At 40.4% G+C, this 22,699-nt stretch overlaps 1 protein-coding gene across 1 annotated transcript in view; it reads left to right on the forward strand.

The window, feature by feature from the left end:
* Positions 1-22,224, forward strand: part of grinaa (glutamate receptor, ionotropic, N-methyl D-aspartate-associated protein 1a (glutamate binding)) — an 89,783-nt gene extending 67,559 nt beyond the window's left edge. The window contains exons 5-7 of the mRNA XM_072576424.1: positions 2,529-2,657; positions 6,594-6,737; positions 17,856-22,224. Of these exons, the coding sequence (XP_072432525.1) occupies positions 2,529-2,657; positions 6,594-6,737; positions 17,856-18,005 (423 nt within the window). The 3' untranslated portion in view covers positions 18,006-22,224. The remainder of the gene's footprint in view (positions 1-2,528; positions 2,658-6,593; positions 6,738-17,855) is intronic.
* Positions 22,225-22,699: the final 475 nt, after the last annotated feature.

A 22,699-nucleotide genomic window follows, 5' to 3' on the forward strand; every position in this document is an offset into this window, starting at 1 on the left:
TTCCTCTTGCCTTTTGAGAAATCATCTCTTCTAGCAGTATCCAAAATGAAAAAAGTTAGAGATTTACTCCGGGGGACTCTTGCACTGCTTGCCTTGTGTTTTTACTATGCCTGGTGGTCACCCATTCCTTTGTGCCTTCTTTACCTGCGGTGTGACCACCTCACTATAATGTGCTATTCATACACCTATCAGCTTGCAAAACCTCCAGTGACTGTTCCAGATCCAAAATGCAGATTTCCAGTATTTGTAGCTTGATTCACTTGCCCACATGGTCCCCCAGACATTGAAGTATTCCAAACTTCCAAGGTTGTATAAGAGCAGCCTTCCACTCATTTCACCTAGCTGAGTTATTTTGCCAGGACTTTTCCTTTTTAAAATACACTTTTGTTTTCTTAAATTTTTTTTAAATCTAGAGAAAATGTGTTCCCAGGTCTTAGCCGGCTTGTTTCCCTCTGCTGCTGAATGACCTAGGTGGTGGTTTCCCTTAGTATCTTGTTGTTTGTGACCTCCCTGATGGTATAGTTGTAGGTTTGGAAGGTGCTATCCGAGGAAGTTTAATGAATTTCTATAGTGCGTCTTGTAAATGGTGGTAGCAGCAGTGTGCATTGAATGTTGGCAAAGGGAGTGGATGTGGTGCCAATCAGTCAGGCTTTGTCCTGGATGTGCTATCAGGTGGGTTGAATGTTGACGACACTGCACTCATTCAGGCAAGTGGGGAAATTTCCACCACTTGACTTTATAGATGGTGAACAGAGTTTGGAAAGTCAGGAGGTGAATTACACATGACTCTGGATTGAACCTGAAGAAATCCTGGCACACAAGTGGGAATTGCCCTGAAAGCTTCAAATTTCACTGGACACTCATCCTGCTTCATGGGACTCATCGCAGGTGTCTGAGTCTCGGGTAGTCAGGGACTTTGGAAAGCTCCTGCGTAACCATTCAGAAGTACAGCAAAATCAAAAATAGAAATTGGTGGTATAGCTCAGCAGACCTGGCAACACCTATGGAGGGAAATCAGTTAACACTTCGGATTGGGTGACTATTCTTCTCAGCAGGTGCTGCCAGATCTGCTGAGCTTTTCCAGCAACTTCCACTGTTTCTGATGTACAGTGACTGCATTTTTTTTTGGTTTTTGTAAGTTATGACAAAATGTTAGGTTAAAACCTGATCTAATTCCGGAGTATCTAAACTACACAGCTGACCCAAATACACATCAGACTACTTGCCTGTTCATCCATTTGCTCACATTAAGACTGGATCTTTACACTTGCTAGATTAATATCCTATATCTATTGGAATTTTAAGAGTGAAAGGTGATTTGACTTAAATGTTTAAGATGCTGAGGAGCTATTTTCAAAATGGCCAAGTACAAAAACATAACTAGGAGCAGGCCATCTGGCCCCACAAACCTGCTTTGCCATTCAATAAGATCATACCTCCTCACTTGCTGGCCTCCTCTCCACTTGCCCTCTCACTATAACCCTGAATTCTTCCATTGTTCAAAAAACTGTCTTCACATCAACATTTACTGAAGTAATGTCAGCAACTTCACTGGGCAGGGAATTCCATAGATTCACAGCCCTCTGTGAAGAATTCCGTCTCTATTTGGTCCGAAGTCTGCTTTCTTCTCCCCCCCCCCCCCCCCCCCCCCAATTTTGAGGCTATGCCCTCTTGTTCTAGTTTCATCTGCCAGTGAAAACTATTCTCTTTATAACTTTACGTGTTTCTATAAGTTACCCCCTCGTTCTTTTAAATTTCAATGAATTTAATCCCAGTCTACTCAGTGTCTCCTTGTAAGCCAAACCCCTCAACTCTGGAATCAACCTAGTGAACCTTTTCTGCATACCCTCTATTGCCAGTACATCCTTCCTCCAGTAAAGGAGACCACAACTGCATGCAGCACTCCAGGTGTGGCCTCCCCAGCACCCTACACACAGCTGCAACATAACCGCCCTGCTTTTAAACTCCATACCTTTAGCAATAAAGAACAAGATTCCATTTGCCTTGTTAAATCACAGAAGTTTGGTCTGCAGGTACATGCACAAGGACACCCAGGTCCCTCTGCAAAGCAGCATGCTGCAACCTTTTACCATTACAGTAATAGTCCTTTTTTACTATTACTCCCACCAAAATTGATGACTTCACATTTATTAACATTGTATTCCATCTGCTAAACCTTTGCCCACTCAATATCTATGTTCTTCTGCAAAGTTTCACAGTCCTCAAAGTAGGCTTAAGAGGTTGGTGGCTATTTTTAATTCTTCTGATCTACTAATGTGGGGAGTTGTGACTTTATGTAGCAATATAAAATAATTAAATGAATCTTATCATACTGTTCTGTTGTGGATAAAGAAACTGCCAATTCATACAAAAGACAGTCACCTAATACAAATCATAAGGGCCATTGTCCAGATTTGCTATCGTACAAGTGTTTGAGTTTGGTCCTGTATACTGACACCGTTAAATCTGAAAGGGTGTCTTGACTCTGGTGTATATACAATATATTTACTTGCTGTTTTTGTTTGCAGTCTATCCTGACTCTCAGCATGTCGTACATGGCCGGAATGATTGCCAGTTTCTACAGTACAGACTCTGTAGTGATGGCTGTTGGGATTACTGCAGCTGTTTGCTTTACTGTTGTAATTTTCTCTATGCAGGTAAGCTTTTCTTTTAAAAGAAACACATTACCTTGAACAGGCCATTTAGTGATCATTGACAAGATAAACGATTTGAAAAGGATAGTGTGCGTAATTAGTCATGTATAACTTCTGTCTTTGAGGTTCTAAACCGGTAATGGTGCCATGGTACTGTCACAGGACTAATAATCCAGAAGCCTGCATTAAAGATGTGGTGTCACAGGTTCAAAGTCACTGCATTTAGTGGAATTTTCTTAAAACCTTTTGAATGCACATTTTAAGCCAGCAGGGTTATTGTGACCAAATTTAGGTTTCTGGCATATACAGAATGCCCAAAACAATGGCTGTGCTAAACAAAGAAAAAGTGTAGAGAGTTACTTTATTTTTTTTAGAAAAAAGAACTATATTGGCAAGGAACAGTTATGGAAAATCTTGTGTATCTTAATTATACTAGGTGTGAGAAAATAACCATTATTTCAAACCAGGGTGGCAATTAGTATATGGAGTTGAAAGAAGTATCTGGCAAATGGTCTTAGTAGGCTTAAGTGATAAATCCCCAGGTACAGAGATCTATCACATGATAGACTACCTAACCAGTCTAAGAAACCATGGGATCCACGGCAGTTTGGCAAATTGGATCCAATATTGGCTAGAAGCAGAGGATGATTGTTGAAGGCTATATTTGTGACTGGAAAGCTGTGCCTGTTGGTATACAACAGGGTTAGGTGATGAATCCCTTGCTATTGAGCACAGATTATCCAGGAGGTATGATTTAAGTTTGCAGATGACACAAATTGATATGGCAAATAGTGAGGAGGAAAGTCTTGGATTACAGGCCAATGTAGATGGGTTGAATGGTAGATGACAAATGGCATTTAATCCTGAAAAGTGATGTAATTTGGGAGGACTAACAAGAAAAGGGAATATATCTGCTCTCCTTCCTCCCTACCCCTTCAGCTATGAAAATAGACTCCAATAGGTTAAGGTTATTTTCCTTAAGTCAGGTAGTGGCGGATTCTGAATAGAGATGTACATAGTTGGAGACAAACATTCCCTTTAGGGGGGGCCAATAACTAGGGGGTCCAGTCTTTTTTTTTTGTTTTGAGGCAAACGGCAGGATTTTGAGCAAATTCGAGGAAAACTGTTTTCACCCAGAGGGTGATGTGTTACTGGAACTGCCTGGAAGATTGGTCAAGGTGGGAACTTGAAACATTTTAAGAACTTATTAGATGAACACGAATTGCCTAGCACATGGTGTGTGCCCAGTGGTGGCAAATGGAAATAGAATATTGGATGTTTGACTGTTGACACAGTGGACTGAAAGGCCTCTTTCTATGCTGTTAAAAAAAAATCTAAATAAAAGAAAAACTACTTGATTGCGTTAGCTTTAATTTACCCTTTGGCACAATAACTGTGCAGTATCCACTGGTTTCATCCTGTTTGCACTCCAAGCATAGTTTTCAGTCTTGTTCTCCATATCCCTTCCAAAAAATGCTTGTATTTGTCTTAGGTTACTGGTTGCTTTCCCTGCCTTAGTCCCAGTGCTGCTGAGAGCCTTTATGGTTATGTTTGTCATCTACAAAATTGGACTTTTTCAATACACTTGAACTGTTCGCAATCATTGTGGTAATCTGCTTACCATATAGATACAAATTGGGAGTAGAAGTAACTCACTCAGTCCATGAGTCTGAAACGTTTAGAATGGTTGTTATGGATGATCTGTTTGCTTCAAATTTCACATTCCCACCTGTGCCCAATAACCTTAAGATTTTTCTAGGCAATTAGATCCACTACCCCTCAAGTATTCAACAAAATCACCATCACTGCTTTAGATGTAGTGTTTTCCAAGATTTTGTTGTTTCCAAGAGAAAAAGCTTTCTCTTCATCTGTATCCTAAAAGGCCATCCTTTTGTTTATAAACCATATCCTATCCACAGTCCTGATTTTAGGCCAGCTTTTAATTCCAGGCTTTCATTGGATGAAATTCAAATTTCTCCCATCTGCTATGGTGAAATTCAAACTTGAACCTAGCCTGAGGTTCTGGATTACTAGTCCAGTGACATTATACTCATATCCATATTGATCATTTTGCACATGTACGTTTTTTGCTTCAAAATTGGTTTATTTTAATGTGTGGGATAAAGTTAAGAGGGCAAACTTACTTTTTGGAAGCTAACTGGGAATACTGCTGAGTAATTCACCACCTGATTCCCTAAAACCTGTCCATCATCTACAAAGTACAAATCAAGGCGTGCGATGGAATACTCCCCACTTGCATGGATGATTGTAGTTCCAACAACATTCAAGGTTTACACCATTCAGGACAAGGAGAAAATGAGGACTGCAGATGCCGGAGATCAAAGTCGAAGAGTGTTGCTGGAAAAGCACAGCGGGTTAGGCAGCATCTGAGGAGCAGGAGAGTCGACATTTTGAGCTTAAGCCCTTCATCAGGAATGAGGGGTGCCCAAGGGGGCTGAGATAAATGGGAGGGTGGAGCTGGGGGTAGGTAGCTGGGAATGCGACAGGTAGGTGAAGGTGATAGGTTGGAGAGGAGGGTGGAAAAAAGATGGACAGGTAGGACAGTTCAAAAAGGCAGTGCTGAGTTGGAAGGTTGGATCTGGGATAAAGTGGGGGGAGGGGAAATGAGGAAACTGATGAAATCTACATTGATCCTGTGTGGTTGGAGAGTCCTAAAGCAGAAGATGACTTGCTGTTCCTCTAGGTGTAGCATGGCTAGAGTTCGGTGGTGGAGGCGGCCTCGGACTTGCATGTCCTTGGCGGAGTGGGTGAATTTGCGAACTGCATCTGTCCCAGAGACGTTCTCTGAAACGTTCTGCAAGTTGGTGTCCTGCCTCCCCAGTGTACAGGAGACCACACCAAGAGCAACAGACATACTAGATTATGTGGAAGTACAAGTAAATCTCTGTCAGACATAGAATAATTCTTTGGGACCTTGGATGGAAGTGAGGGGGGAGGTGTGGGTGCAGGTTTTGCACTACTTGCATTATCTCCCAGACCATCCCATCGCCTCAGGGGATCTCTCATCAATTGCTTCCAACATCATAGGCCAGGAACCATGCACCATCCAGACCTACCTTCTATCCAAAATTTACAAACCTGACTGACCCGGTCGACTTATTTGCCTCAGCCTGCTCCTGCCCCACCAAACTTATCTCTGCATACCTTGACACTGTCCTGTCCCCTTTGGTCCAGGATCTTCCCACATACGTTCAGGACACCACCCACTCCCTCCATCTCCATGACTTTCATTTCCCCAGCCTCCAAGCCCTCATCTTTACCATGGACACCCAAGTCCTCTACACATCCATCCGCCGTGACAAAGGCCTCCAAGACATTCGTTTCTTCCTCTTCTCTCAACATTTTTCCTTCAAATTCTCCCATTTCTGCCAGACCAAAGGGGTAGCCATGGGCACCAGCTATGCTTGCCACTTTCAGATACGTGGAACAGTCCATCTTCCGCAGCTACACTGGCACCATTCCTCACCATTTTCCTCTGCTAAATCAATGACTGTATCGGTACCACGTCATACTCCCATAAAAAGGTTGAACAGGTTCATTGACTTCACAAACAACTTCTACCATGACCTCCAAGTTAACCTGGATCATCTTGGACACCTCCCCTCCCCTTCCCTTCCTGGACCACCTCCTCTCCATTCCTGGTGACTGATTCAACACTGATATCTATGTGCACTGTGCTGCTGCAGTCTCCTGAACACGGTGTAGACTTTAAATGTGGTGGAGGCTGGTACAATTACAACACTTAAGGCTTCTGGATGGGTATATGAATAGGAAAGGATTGAAGGGAACTGGAGCAAATGCTGACAAATGGGACTAGATTAGGTTGGGATGTCTGATTGGTATGAAGAGTTGGACCGAAGGGTCTGTTTCAGTGCTGTACAGCTCTGACGCTAATATATTTTCTTTCCTCTTCCACAGACCAAGTATGACTTTACTTCTTGTATGGGTGTGATGTTGGTGTCTGTAGTTGTGCTGTTGTTCTTTGGAATTCTGTGCATTTTTATCCAGAACAAGATTCTCCAGATTGTGTATGCCTCTGTTGGTGCATTGATCTTCACAGTGGTAAGTGTGAATTCTTTTTAAAAGGTTTCATTTTCGAGCAAATCATTTTAACCTTTAAGAAAACACCCACTTGAAGTTGTTTGCACCTTTTGCAGCACAGTCATGGGTTTTACAGATTGTTTTTCAAAGGATTAAATTTTCCACATTGATGCCTCAGTCATTATTTTGGAATTTAGTCAGTAAAAGCTACCATTTTGATTTTATTATGTGATTTAACATAGAATGACACTCATTCACACCCCAGTTTACCATTACTGAGTTCTTGCTGGACAAAAGGAATGAATTTGTATTTGTTAGAAGCCTTTTACATCTGGCTGTTCCATAATGCTTTACTGCAAACAAACTACTTTTTGAACATAGCCATTGTTGTATGGGGTAACTAAGGCAATGTAGTAGCTAACTAACACATTGACAACTTGCAGAAAAGGTAGTGACCAGGTAATCTAAGTGTAATATTGGATGGGGGATGAATACTCGCCAGAAAGATGTCTTCTTCTGCTCTTCCAGAAGAAAACAGTGTAATTCAGACTTTTTAATATTCTGGGTACCCAGGGTTCTAATCCCCCATGGCAGATGCTGGAAGTTGAATTCAATTTTTACAAAAGAAAATCTGGAATTGAAAATCTAATAATAGCAAAATGCTACTGATTGTCAGAAAAACACACCTGGTTCACTACTGTCCTTTTTAGGAAACTGTTATCCTTGCCTCCGTCAGGCCGACATGTGACTCCAGACCCACAGCAATGTGGTTGATCTTTAATAGCCCTCTGCCCATCCCAAACTGCCCAATGATGCTGGTCCTGCCAATGATCCCTTCATCCTGTGAACGCACAATAAAATACACCCAAAGGACAGGACTCCCTCCTCATCTGGAAGACTGAGACAAGACCTATAATGGAATGGTCACTTCACTGGAGGCTATTGTCCATCACGTCTGTGGTGGCTCTCTGCTCGTCTTCCTTTCTTTAAAGGCCTGCACATCTTTTCTTGCCCTGGTCATTTAATTTCTGTTTCAAAGCCACAGTTGAATCTGCATTCAGCACACTTGGACAATGCATTCCAGATTCTAGAACATAGAACATAGAAAAATACAGCGCAGTACAGGCCCTTCGGCCCTCGATGTTGCGCTGACCGAAGCCTACCTAACCTACACTAGCCCAATAACCTCCATATGTTTGTCCAATGCCCGCTTAAATGACCATAAAGAGGGAGAGTCCACCACTGCTACTGGCAGGGCATTCCATGAACACTCAACCCGCTGAGTAAAAAATCTACCCCTAACATCTGTCCTATACCTACCACCCCTTAATTTAAAGCTGTGTCCCCTCGTAACAGCTGACTCCATACGAGGAAAAAGGTTCTCACTGTCAATCCTATCTAAACCTCTAATCATCTTGTACACCTCTATCAAATCTCCCCTAAACCTTCTTTTCTCCAATGAGAAAAGCCCCAAGTGCCTCAGCCTTTCCTCATACGATCTTCCTACCATGCCAGGCAACAGCCTGGTAAACCTCATCTGTACCCATTCCAGTGCCTCCACATCCTTCCTATAGTATGGCGACCAAAACTGCGCACAATACTCCAGATGAGGCTGCACCAGAGTCTTGTACAACTGCAACATGACCTCAGGACTCCGGAACTCAATTCCTCTACCAATAAAGCCCAGTACACCATATGCTGCCTTCACAGCACTATTTACCTGGGTGGCAACTTTCAAAGATCTGTGTACATGGACACCAAGATCCCTCTGCTCATCCACACTACCAAGTAGTCTACCATTAGCCCATAATCCATCTTCTTATTACTCCTACCAAAGTGAATGACTTCACACTTAGCTACATTGAATTCCATTTGCCACCTTACTGCCCAGCTCTGCAACTTATCTATATCGCACTGTAACCTGCCACATCCTTCTTCGCTGTCCACAACTCCACCGACTTACGTGTCATCCGCAAACTTGCTCACCCAGCCTTCAACCCCCTCCTCCAGGTCATTTATAAAAATGACAAGCAGCAATGGTCCCAAAACAGATCCTTGTGGAATACCGCTAGTAACTGCACTCCAAGATGAACCTATACCATCAACTACTGCCCTCTGTCTCCTTCCAGCCAGCCAATTCCTAATCCAAACCTCTAATGCACCCTCAATGCCATACCTCTGTAGTTTTTGCATTAGCCTGCCGAGAACATAGAAAAATACAGCGCAGTACAGGCCCTTCGGCCCTCGATGTTGCGCTTATCGAACGCCTTGCTAAAATCCATATACACCACATCTACTGCTTTACCCTCGTCCACTTCCTTCTCAAAGAATTCAATAAGGTTTGTGAGGCACAACCTGCCCTTCACAAAACCATGCTGACTATCCTTGATCACATTATTCCTTTCCAGATGTTCATAAATCCTATCCCTTACAATTCTCTCTAAGACTTTGCCCACAACAGAAGTGAGACTCACTGGCCTATAATTACTCGGGCTATCTCTGCTCCCCTTCTTGAACAAGGGCACCACATTCGCTATCCTCCAGTCTTCTGGCACTATTCCCGTAGACAACGACGGCATAAAAATCAAGGCCAATGGCTCCGCTATCTCCTCCCTAGCTTCCCAGAGGATCCTAGGATAAATGCCATCAGGCCAGGGGACTGAGCTATTTTCATCCTTTCCAGTATTCCCCAAACCTCTTCCCTACGTACCTCACGGCCATCCATTCTAATCACTTGTGACTCAATATTCACATCAGCAACGGTGTCCTGTTCCTGAGTGAATACTGACGAAAAGTATTGATTTGTGTCTCACCAATCTCCTCCGCCTCCACACACAACTTCCCACTACTATCCTTGACTTGACTGATACCTACCCTAGTCATCCTTTTATTCCTGACATACCTATAGAAAGCCTTTTGGGTTTTCCCAAATCCTACCAACTAAGGACTTTTCATGTCCCCTTCTCGCTGCTCTTAGCTCTCTCTTTAGATCCTTCCTGGCTACCTTATAACTCTCAATCGCCCCAACTGAACCTTCACGCCTCATCTTTACATAGGCCGCCCTCTTGCCTTTCACAAGGGATTCCAATTCCTTATTAAACCACGGCTCCCTCACAAGACCCTTTACTCCCTGCCTGACTGGTACATACTTATCAAGGACACCCATTAGCTGTTCCTTGAACAATCTCCACATATCATTTGTGTCCTTCCCTTGAAGCCTATTTTTCCAATCCACACATCCTAAGTCATGCCTCACCGCATCATAATTTCCCTGCCCCCAGCTATAACTGACTGATTTAGATTTAGATTTAGATTACTTACAATGTGGAAACAGGCCCTTCGGCCCAACAAGTCCACACCGCCCCGCCGAAGCGTAACCCACCCATACCCCTACATCTACATTTACCCCTTACCTAACACTACAGGCAATTTAGCATGGCCAATTCACCTGACCTGCACATCTTTGGACTGTGGGAGGAAACCGGAGCACCCGGAGGAAACCCACGCAGACACAGGGAGAACGTGCAAACTCCACACAGTCAGTCGCCTGAGGCGGGAATTGAACCCGGGTCTCAGGCGCTGTGAGGCAGCAGTGCTAACCACTGTGCCACCGTGCCGCCCACAACTGTTGCCTTGCAGTGCACACTTATCCCTCTCCATCACTAGAGTAAAAGTCACCGAGTTGTGGTCACTGGCCCCGAAGTGCTCACCTACCTCCAAGTCTAACACCTGGCCTGGTTCATTACATAGAGCCAAATCCAGTATAGCCTCACCTCTTGTTGGCCTGTCTACATATTGTGTCAGGAAACCCTCCTGCACACATTGGACAAACACCGACCCATCTAACGAACTCGAGCTATAGCTTTCCCAGTCAATATCTGGGAAATTAAAGTCCCCATAACAACCACCCTGCTACTTTCAATCTTCTCCTGAATCATCCTCGCAATAATTTCCTCTACTTCTCTCAGACTATTAGGAGGCCTGTAGAAAACTCCTAACAGGGTGACCTCCCCTTTTCCTATTTCTAACCTCCGCCCACACTACCTCAGATGGCAAGTCTTCCTCCATCACCCTTTCTACTGCTGTAATACTATCCTTGACAAGCAATGCCCCACCTCCCCCTCTCTGACCCTACTAAAACATTTAAACCCTGGAACCTGCAACAGCCATTCCTGTAATGGCCACAACATCGAAGTCCCAGGTACCAACCCATGCTGCAAGCTCACCTACCTTATTTCTTATACTTCTGGCATTGAAGTATACACACTTCAAGCCACCTTCCTGTTTACAGGCACCCTCCTTCGAGATTGATGCCATGTTCTTAACCTCCCTACACTCAAGGTCCTGTACCCTAAAGCTACAGTGATTAATTCTGATCAATCATTGTGTGCAGACTTTTTGCAGTTTGTTGGTTTAGATTTGCATGTGCCTCCGAAGTGTAATTTGAATGAACAACCTTTTAACTTGAAGACAAGAATGCTATCACAACCAACATTCTTGCAAAAAGGAATAAAAAGAAACTTTTCCTAGTTCCATAGTCCCTCATTAGATTTAGTGGTTATTGCAGATTTTTCTAAATGAGATGCATTTGTTTGAGTATGATGTTTGGTGTCAATGCAGCATGGAAAAAATGTAATAAGTATTATATACCTTTTTTCATTTCAATGTTTGACATTAAACTATATTTAATAGATCCACTTAGATTTATCATAGGTTCTAGACCTTAAGTGGAACACTTCATGCAGATTCCACAGCAATGCATTTTAGTAGTTAAAACATGAACAAATTTACTACAAAAGAATCTTTTAAAAAATTACTTTTCATGTAAAGGTCATTTGAGACCACAATATAGTAAGGTTCTTCATGTGACAAGCCATGTTTGCAGACTGACCAAATTGGCATCATTTAACATGAGAAATAGCAGAGGATGATCATGTAACCTGTAAAGACTGATCAGCTATCTAATATGATCTTTGATTTTATCTGCACATGCTTGTTTAATATTTCCCTTTATCTCAAGTGATCAAGTATCTATCTGTTGTGGTCTGTATGTTGAATGATGGTGCACTCTTGATCCCTTTAAGACTCGCATGACTGAAGAAAAAGGAACATGTGTAAGCTATTCAGCCCCCTCAAGCCAGCTGTGCCATTCAATATGGTTGTGGCTGATCCAATATTCTTCACATCTGCTTTCCTGCCTTTCACCAAAACCCTCTTTAACCAGCTAGGTGAAAAAAAAAATCTATCTCTGTCTTAAATGTACACAAGGACTTTGTCCCCACAGCTGTGTTCCTCAACACACTCAGTCCTCAAATTCGTTATCTCAGTCTAAAATCAGTGCCACTTTATTCTGAGTTTATGCCCTCTTGTAGACTTTCCCAAGAAGAGAAGCATTCTCCCAACATTTACCTTGTTAGGCCCCCCTAAGAATTATGTATCTCCTTTCAATGAAGGTCACCTCTTTGAAGAAATATCTCCTTGTCTCAGTGCTAAATGATCGTCACCTCTATCCTGAAACTCTGGTTGCTTTACAATCCCCAACTAGAGGGAATAACATCCACGTATACTCTGCTAAACCTGTTTTTAATAATGTTGAATGTTTCAGTGAGATGATTCCTCATATTTCTGAGAAGAAACCCAATTGTCCTCATCAGACAACGTTTTCATCCAAGGGGTCCATCTAGTTAATCTGTCTGCACTGACTTGTGTAAATAATTCTCTAAGATGGAAACAAAAACATTCCAAATGTTTTCAAAGTCCAGTACAAATAAAGAATACTTGTACTGCTAATCTCCTTGCAATAAAGGCCAGTGTGACATTTGTCATCCTAATTGCTTGCTGTAACTGCATGATAACTGTTCCCTTGAATGGTACACTTAAGTCTATCTGCACATCAATGTTTTTAAAATCATTCTTTCTATAATCGGGACTGAAGTAAATAAACTTGCTCTTCCTCATGTGATGCCTTGTCACTCACTTGGCTTCTTTAGTTCTTGAGCTGATTTATGGGATGGGGACATTGCTGTTTGAACTGGCATTTATTTCCCATCCCTAATTGTTCAGATGGCAGCTGGTTTTTTTAAAAAATTGAATTGAAATTCCACCATCTGCCATTGTGGGATTCAAACTAGTCTGCAGAAATATTACCCATGTCTCTGGATTAACAATCCAGTGATAATACCCCTACATCTGCCTAAGTGGGATATTTTCAAGTTGGCAGGCTGTGATTAATGGTGTGCTGTAGAAATCTGTCTTCGTACCTCAGCTATTTGTTCTGCATCAATAACTGACAAAAACGAGAATAATGTATACTCTAAGTTTGCTGACCATGCAGAGCGAAGTGGAAATGCAAGCTGTGAGGAGGACACAGGTGATACAATAATAAGATGCTAATAATCATGAATCCATTGTGAATTGTTGGAAAAACCTATCTGATTCATTAATGTCTTCAGGGAAAATAAAACTGCTTTGCTTACTTGGTCTGGCCTACATGTGACTTTAGACCCATACAGTGTTGGGGGTTGACTCTTAACTATCCTTTGGGCAATAATTGCTGGCTTGGCCAGTGACTCCCTCCATCTTGTGAATGAATAGATTAGATTAGATCACCAACAGTGTGGAAAATAGAAAAAGACTTAACCAGTGGCTTCCTGTCCATTTCACTAATCCTTTACACATGCTAATATCACAGACCAACACAGTGAAACAGTGTCTTGAGTATTTGTCTGGCATCTTCCTGAATATCTTTTATATTGTTTACCCTGATAAATAAAAAGCACTTGCTTTTCAAACAAATTTTCCTTTTCATATAACCAACATGGACTTGTTGAATTTAACAGCTCTCCTGATGATTGCATGATTTAAAACTTCAACAGCATGTATTTTTTTAAACCATTACTTTCGCAGTGATTCATTATAGTCTCTTACTCTGCCTCTGTGTGCTCTGCCTGTGCCCCGTCCCCCTGGTGTGCATGCATTCTTGCTGATTGTGCTTCTAGTATATGTGCTCTCATAAGTTGTGCACTCCCTTTTTTTAAAAAAAAATTCATCGGGTCTGATTTGTCAGGGTTTAATCCCTGAAGTCACCTTGAGCTCACTTTTTCTGGGAAATTGAGGCAGTTAATCTCTGTACTGTTTCCTTTGGTTACACTGTTTGGTATGTAACATGTCTTTTCTTGTATAGACCCATTTATGTTCCAAAGTGAATGCACCAAGATATATTCCAACTTGATTGTTGGTGTTAGTTGTCTTCTGGGGCATGCACACTCATCTAGGGAGCTATCTTATATTTTAAGATCCAGTAATACAGCCTACATGATTACATCAACAAAATGCCTAGAAAAGGCATTTCAGTAAGATTAGGGAGGGTGGGGAAAAAAGGAGGGGGGGTGGCATTGCTAATTAGAAATGGTATAACGGCTGCAGAAAGGAAGTTTGAGGGGGATCTGCCTCTGGAGGTAGTATGGGCTGAAGTCAGAAATAGGAAAGGTGCAGTCACCTTGGGTGTTTATTATAGGCCCCCCAATAGCAGCAGAGATGTGGAGAAACAGATTGGGAAACAGATTTTGGAAAGGTGCAGAAGCCACAGGGTCGTAGTCATGGGCGACTTCAACTTCCCAAATATTGATTGGAAGCTCTTCAGATCAAGTAGATTGGATGGGGCGGTGTTTGTGCAGTGTGTCCAGGAAGCTTTTCTAACTCAGTATGTAGATTGTCCAACCAGAGGGGAGGCCATATTGGATTTGGTACTCGGTAATGAACCGGGACAAGTGGTGGGCTTGTTAGTGGGTAAACATTTTGGTGATGGTGACCACAATTCTGTGACTTTCACCTTGGTTATGGAGAGAGATAGGTGCGCACAACAAGGAAGATTTTACAATTGGGGGAAGGGAAATTACGATGCTGTAAGACAGGATTTGAGGAGCATAAGTTGGGAGCATAGGCTGTCAGGGAAGGATGTGGTGGAAATGTGGAACTTTTTCAAGGAGCAGATACGACGTGTCCTTGATATGTATGTACCTATCAGGCAGGAAAGAAATGGTCATGTGAGGGAACCTTGGTTGACGAGGGAGGTTGAATGTCTAGTAAAGAGGAAGAAGGAGGCTTACATAAGGTTGAGGAAACAGGGTTCAGACAGAGCAGTGGAAGGATACAGGATAGCCAGAAGGGACCTGAAGAAAGGGATTAGGAGAGCAAAGAGAGGGCATGAAAAATCCTTGGCGGATAGGATCAAGGATAACCCCAAGGCATTTTATGCGTATGTGAGAAACCTGAGAATGACGAGAACGAGGGTAGGTCCGATCAAGGACAGTAGTGGGAGACTGTGTATTGAGTCGGAAGAGATAGGAGAGGTCTTGAACAAGTACTTCTCTTCAGTATTTACGAACGAGAGGGACCGTATTGTTGAAGAGGAGAGTGTGAAACGGACTGATAAGCTAGAAGAGATACCTGTTAGGAAGGAAGATGTGTTGGACATTTTGAACAACTTGAGGATAGACAAGTCCCCCGGGCCTGACGGGATATATCCTAGGATTATGTGGGAAGCAAGAGAGGAAATTGCAGTACCGTTGGCATTGATCTTCTCGTCTTCACTGGCAACGGGGGTGGTACCAGGGGACTGGAGAGTAGCGAATGTTGTGCCCCTGTTCAAAAAAGGGAATAGGGATAACCCTGGGAATTACAGGCCAGTTAGTCTTTCTTCTGTGGTAGGCAAAGTAATGGGAAGGGTACTGAGGGATAGGATTTACGAGTGTCTGGAAAGACACTGCTTGATTAGGGACAGCCAGCATGGATTTGTGAAGGGTAGGTCTTGCCTTACAAGTCTTATTGAATTCTTCGAGGAGGTGACCAAGCATGTGGATGAGGGTAGAGCAGTGGATGTAGTGTACATGGATTTTAGTAAGGCATTTGATAAGGTTCCCCATGGTAGGCTTATGCGGAAAGTCAGGAGGCATGGGATAGAGGGAAATTTGGCCAATTGGATAGAAAACTGGCTAACCAGTTGAAGGCAGAGAGTGGTGGTAGATGGTAAATATTCAGCCTGGAGCCCAGTTACAAGTGGAGTTCCGCAGGTTTCAGTTCTGGGTCCTCTGCTGTTTGTAATTTTTATTAATGACTTAGATGAGGGAGTCGAAGGGTGGGTCAGTAAATTTGCAGATGATACGAAGATAGGTGGAGTTGTGGACAGTAAGGAGGGCTGTTGTCGGATGCAGAGGGACTTCGTTATGATGCAGAGCTGGGCTGAGGAGTGGCAGATGGAGTTCAACCCTGCCAAGTGTGAGGTTGTCCATTTTGGAAGAACAAATAAGAATACGGAATACAGGGTTAATGGTAGGGTTCTTAATCAGGTGGAGGAACAGAGGGATCTTGGGGTCTATGTACATAGATCTTTGAAGGTTGCTACTCAGGTGGATAGAGTTTGTAAGAAGGCCTATGGAGTATTATCGTTCATTAGCAGAGGGATTGAATTCAAGAGTCGTGAGGTGATGTTGCAGCTGTACAGGACTTTGGTTAGACCACAGTTGGAGTACTGTGTGCAGTTCTGGTCGCCTCACTTTAGGAAAGATGTGGAAGCTTTCGAGAGGGTGCAGAGAAGATTTACCAGGATGTTGCCTGGAATGGAGAGTAGGTCGTACGAGGATAGGTTGAGAGTTCTCGGCCTTTTCTCTTTGGAACGGCAAAGGATGAGGGGTGACTTGATAGAGGTTTATAAGATGATCAGAGGAATAGATAGAGTAGACAGTCAGAAACTTTTTCCCCGGGTACAACAGAGTGTTACAAGGGGACATAAATTTAAGGTGAAGGGTGGAAGGTATAGGGGAGATGTCAGGGGTGGGTTCTTTACCCAGAGAGTGGTGGGGGCATGGAATGCGCTGCCCGTGGGAGTGGTAGAGTCAGAATCATTGGCGACCTTTAAGAGGCATTTGGATAGGTACATGGATGGGTGCTTAATCTAGGTTAGAAGTTCGGCCCAACATCGTGGGCCGAAGGGCCTGTTCTGTGCTGTATTGTTCTATGTTCTAAAACATTGTTCCACTGGGAAAATTAACAAGTTGACATGACTTTTTTTTTTTTGGTTTTAATTGATGGATTGAACCTTTTATCTGACATTAACACTTCACTCCAGTTACCTTGTAACAACATTTTTGTGGATTAACAATTCCACAGTATATTTCCTATAACTAATTGTGATTACAGCCTCCTATGGTTTCTCAGTTAACTGTAGAACAAGGCAATATTTATAGATCTGCAGTATGTTGCTGTTGTTCACTATGACATAATAAAAACATGAGCATCAGAAAGATGGCGCCCATTTGCTATTTCCTTGTGAAGCTGGGAGAATTGAAAAACTGGAGCAGCCATACTAGATTTTAAATGCTTATGTGGGTAAGCGTTAATTCAAAATTTCAGTGCCTTAAGTAAAACAAGGACTAGGTCTGTTACTAAAATGTTACTTTTAAAGTCTCACTTGCTAATTGGGTTCTCAAACATGAGATTTGAAGTTTTTATATAATACCCTTTACATTTTTTTTAAACTACCGTCATTTATGCTGTTTCTTTCTGGATGCACTGAACAAATATGTTCTTGTGATTTCTGCCTTTGAGTAATTTCTTTGCTGTTACCTTTGCTGTTGAAGTTTTTATTCTGAATATTAGCTTCCACTGTAATATACCCAATCGAGTATTGCAACTTCCTGTTAAAACATTTCAGTGATTTTCCTTGTTTTCCAACACCTTGCTTCCTGTTCATATTGTTCAATTTTACTAATCCTGATGTGTCTGAAATTTAGTGAAAGCTATTGAGAGCTTTTTCCCTTTTTTCCACACTTGCTGATTTTTCTGTCTTTGTACACGTTGGAGAGAAATTCACAAGACACTTGAAGATAGCCAACAATAATCACTGGTGTCTCCAACTGTGCAGAGTGCAGCAAAGTTTAGCAGAATAAAATAAAAATGGTTTTGGTGATCATAAATTCAATTTTAAATAATCACCATTGTCAGCTAAAGTGTTTACAAGTTCAATAAATACCCCAGACTAGTTCACCAGAGACTTGCATTGGCTGATATTACAAAATAGAGGAAACATTAACAGGAGACGAGCTGTCCGGTCTAACTGTGCTCTTAATTCTTCTTCTGCAGTTTTTGGCCATTGATACACAGATGATCCTGGGGAACAAACAGCTGGTTATCAGTCCGGAAGAATATGTTTTTGCAGCACTCAACCTTTATACCGATATTATCAATATCTTTATGTTCCTCATGACCATCATTGGGAGTACCAGAGAGTGAGGTGTCAGCAGACGAGGAGGAAATTTGATCCTAGTGCGGTGAAGAACTAACCTGAAGCCATCTTTTCTTTTGTGTAGCCTAGGTTAAGGAATATTCATTTTTTGACTGGTAATGCCACTCATGTGAATAAGCATGTTTGCATGGATGGGCAAATGTGAATGTAACAGCTTCACTGTGGCCATCAGTGCACTCAGTCTCAGTTGCTGCTTGCAGCAGGTTCATGTAGATAATGGTATTCCTTTTTTGCTCCTATTTTCCAGTGAGTTTAGAATTCACCTTTCTTAAAGATTAATCACATCGTTTATTTAAAAATAATTGGAGCTTCTTTTGCAGAGGAGTGAGATTGGCACTGTCCTGCAAAATACCACTTGTACACTTTATTAAGATAATAATGAACTGAAGTATTTGGCTTTGGAATTTAAACCAAGTGTGTAAAATATTTAATCTGGATTTATTTAATCTTAAGTTAATTAGAACAATGTATGCACAGTTTGCAAATCAGTGAAATTAACTTAACCTACTAAATGTGAAACCTATTACATTGTGAATTATACTATAACCTGATTTAAGTCAGAAAAGTATAGCTTTTAATGCACCAATCTTGCTGACCTATACAGATCATACCTATATATCAAATAAATAGGTTGTAATATTGGAGGATGTTGGATTGATGAGAAGGTGGCATGGTTAATTTGAATTACTTATCTATATTTTCCAAATCTAGTAGTTAGTTTGGGTTCTTGAAGAACTAGCTTAATAAAAATGCTGGAAGTCAGGCTTTATCCTTGAATGAAGTCAATATTTAAATTATTGAACATTAGAGAATTGGACTTTTCCAAAAAAAACTACTGTTGAGAGCTATGAGTTTGCTTTTAAAACTGCAAACTAGAGTTCGACAAATGAATTCTCTGTAGTTTATATTTGTTTTGATTAATAAATGAAATGGGCTGTTTGGCTAGCTGCCTTGAATATGCTCAGGAGAATCAGTATTGTTGAAAAATACCCTGGAGCTGCTTGATGGCACTGTAACTGAGGGATTGCATTACATTTTTAACTGTGGATTTATGATACCTGCATGTATGAAGAAATTAGTATGAAGCTTTTCTATGGTTGTACTATTTATTAGTCGCATCAGATTAAAGAGCTAGCACTTTTGGAAAGCATTTCACAAACACCTTTTTAAATTTCTAAATGTTTTTCAGTCTTTAGCTCATCAGACAATCTTTTAGAAACTGGCATTTGTTAGATTTAAAATACTTTTGTTAGATACCTGCCCTTTTTCTCACTTATAAACTAATTTGACCATCCGAAGCTACCAAATAAGAATTTGCTAATTATAGTTGGGGCTGATAGAATGAAAAGGGAACTCTTCATTAAGATTCATTTATTCAATGTTTTGTGACGCATCTAATTCCTCCAGTGAAATTATCATGTAGGATTAACTGTAATATACATTTCTGTATTCGCTAACAGCATTGGTGTGATCAATCATGGGACCATGTATTAGGAACTATTCTACTGAACCAGATGATTCAGATTTGCATGTATGTAGGTAGAAAAATTCTGTAAATGTGCATGAGGTAATCAAGGATTTGATTTGCTTAAGTGTTAAGGCAGCTCGTCTAAACAATTCATATTTAGGGAAATAGATTGCTTTGTTAAATGAGAGAGAAGACTATTTAAATAATGAAGATATTTTTTGACTGTGAACCCAAACTTGTAGAAAAAAAAATGCATGAGTAAAAACTAATTTTTGCTGTAATGATTGGCAAAGTCTGCTGTAGTATTTGAACAGGTTGAATTTTGGATATTTCGTTCTGTGAACCGTTTACATTTTTAAGAACAAGGCTACACTTTTTTCATTTTGAGAGCTGCGAGAATAATTCACATTCTGCTTTTGAGGTATTTAATCTTAATACAACAAAATAAAGATCCTTTCTTCAAGCAAACATATTTTTGTTTTAAAACGATACTTGCTTTCAAAAATGACAGCAAGCTAAGTTAAACTTCATTGAATGCCTCGTCCATTTGAAGGTAAATTGAAGACTTAAATTGCCCACTCTGTTCCATCAATGTATTTCCTGCTGACCTGAAGGCTTATTAATATTATCAGGCAACCATTTTAGAATTAGTTTGCACTATAATCTTGGATTTTTCTTGTTGCTAACAAAACCAGTGCCCTGAAATCCTTTATTGAAACTGTTGGAAAATATTGTAAATAAGCATTATAATATTTTGAAACTGATTTCACTATGGCAAAAGTTGCAATGTTTGAGAATCTGATGTCATTAGGGATCTCCTCTGTCAGTAACCTGTTTAATTTTATCTGACAGCATATGATGCTGACATTGGTTATTCAAATTTATGGACAACTTGTACTTTTTTGGGTATAAAACAGGCAATTTAGCTTACTAATGCTTAAGCTCTATACAAACCGCTTCCTCTACCTTCTATATCTCTCTTTATCAACTTAGTTTTTCATCTCAAACTTTGAAGATTACATGAACAGATGAGGAAATAAAATTACTGTGTGTCATGCCACATGCTCCTTTATCTAACTAGGGCAGGCTAATGCCAAGAGATTGACCAAATACAGATTAATATTCTGATTTTTCTGTTCATTTTCCCATCTCTTGAAATTTCAGTATCATAATTTAATCAAATTTATAAACTTCTATGGATATACAGTCCTGCTCGAGTTGATATGATTGTGATGCTGCTTGTCCTTGATCCTTTCCTGTGGAATTAGGCCTTTTGTCATGTTAAACCGCCTGGTAGTCTGTGTAGTGAGGCCAAATAAAACAATGAAGATTTGAACTGTTTAACATCTGGAAATCAAACAGTTCTCTCCTGTTTGTGGTATTGTTAATATCATTTTGTATCAACCTATTTATTGAGAATTTTATTTTGAGATGTAATGAATTAGCATGTCACTCAAGTCCTCAACTCCTCCAACTTCTTGTGTCCCTCATCTCTTCTGATCTGAGTTTTTTGTGAAATCTTAGCCAAGTACTTAGTGAGCTTGTGATAATATCAATTGTGGCACCAAGAAGGCAATCTCAATTCTTTTGCATGGGTGAAATGAAGGAAAATATGGCACAACAATGGCAAAAATTGTCCTTCCAAGATTAGGATAAGAATCACATTAAAGTAGATTGAGGAGCTGCTCTTGGCCAATATCTTGTTTCATATTTCCCGTGTGTGTGTATACTCCTGATTCTTATCAAAATAAGAGCATGTTCTGTTTGTGCACAGATTACCTTTGATGGTTATCTTTATTGTGAGCATAAAACATTGTTACAGGAAAACATGGAATTCATAAAATTAGGGAATCTTAAAATATAATTTGTATGTTCATCTCCAGTCTGGAACCTAATCATTCTGGTGATCTAATTTCACAATGTCTTTGCTAAACTATAGAATACATTTTAGATGTATAAAGCAATTCTGGCAACAGATGAATTTTCATTTGTCTCCGACTCATTGTATTTAATGGTTGATTTTAATTCACATTTGGTTACTAATCAGATTTTTCAGTATTTTCGGTATATTGAGTGAAGCGATTATTTACATCAGAGCTATTTTCTTTCTTTCACATGTTGAAAAGATTTTGTAAAAACAAGACTAACTATTGTACTAGTTTTAGCTGACTTTTAATTTTCTGAAGTTTAATTTTCAAATATGCTGTTTTGAACTAAACAGATCCTAAATGTATGGTATTTATAAGATTATTGATATTTAATACCACAAATCTTTTTGCACAATCTTTTAAAACCTGCTCAATGCAACCTATCATTGTTCTAAAATAACACTTTTAAACAGGTTAAGATTTAGTATTTTTTTTCTGAAGTAAAATTGACACTCCTGAATTTTGTTTTTTGTACTCCATGAACTATGGAACTCCTATGTTTTCTGAGATTTTCATGTTTAGATTCTTGGGTTCAATAATGAGCTTTTTATGTGTTAGAATGAAAATACAAGGTTTACACCTCAGAAGTAATGATCTATCCCCTTACATTAACTTGGCTATAATATCAAATCTCCTCTGTTCAGTCTTATAAACTCAGTATTTGCCATTGAATTTAATTAATGCTGATCTGATGAACCAATGTGATTGCTAGAGGTCTGCAGGTAAATGCATTTTTGACTTCAGATATGTTCTGTATTGCTTTATTAACGTTGCAGTAATTAAATTTGAATAAAGTTTTAATGCACTGGAGTCGTTTCATCTTTTTGGAAACTAGCTGAACCAACTGTTGAAAGTTCCATTTTAAGTCTTGGGTTTTTTTTGACATTTGCAATCGAGAAACAGTCCTGTGTACTTCCTTTTTAAAAGCATAAGTTTTGCTTGTTTATTTTTTTGGTTGTTTTTTGTAGTTATTAACTTATCTAGTAAGTTACCATATGGTTTTCTTATGGAAAATAAATGAATGCAGTTGTATCTACATTTAGTCTTTACTACTCTTTCAGCACCTAGCAAACACAAAAATGTTGTCCTGTGGTTTAACTAGATTTACCTGTCTGCTAAAAGCAAGGTGTAGCAAGCAATGAATAGCTAAATGGATCTGTTTAGGATTGGCTAAAGTTCTACACTTGTGCCTCATCTAGTGATGAATAGTAGCAGTGACCATTAAATGAATTGAGGATGTTGCATATACAATTTCATCGATGATGGGGAGTCCAGAATGTCTCCT

The sequence above is a fragment of the Chiloscyllium punctatum genome, chromosome 8, assembly GCF_047496795.1.
Source record: "Chiloscyllium punctatum isolate Juve2018m chromosome 8, sChiPun1.3, whole genome shotgun sequence".
Classification (NCBI taxonomy): domain Eukaryota; kingdom Metazoa; phylum Chordata; class Chondrichthyes; order Orectolobiformes; family Hemiscylliidae; genus Chiloscyllium; species Chiloscyllium punctatum.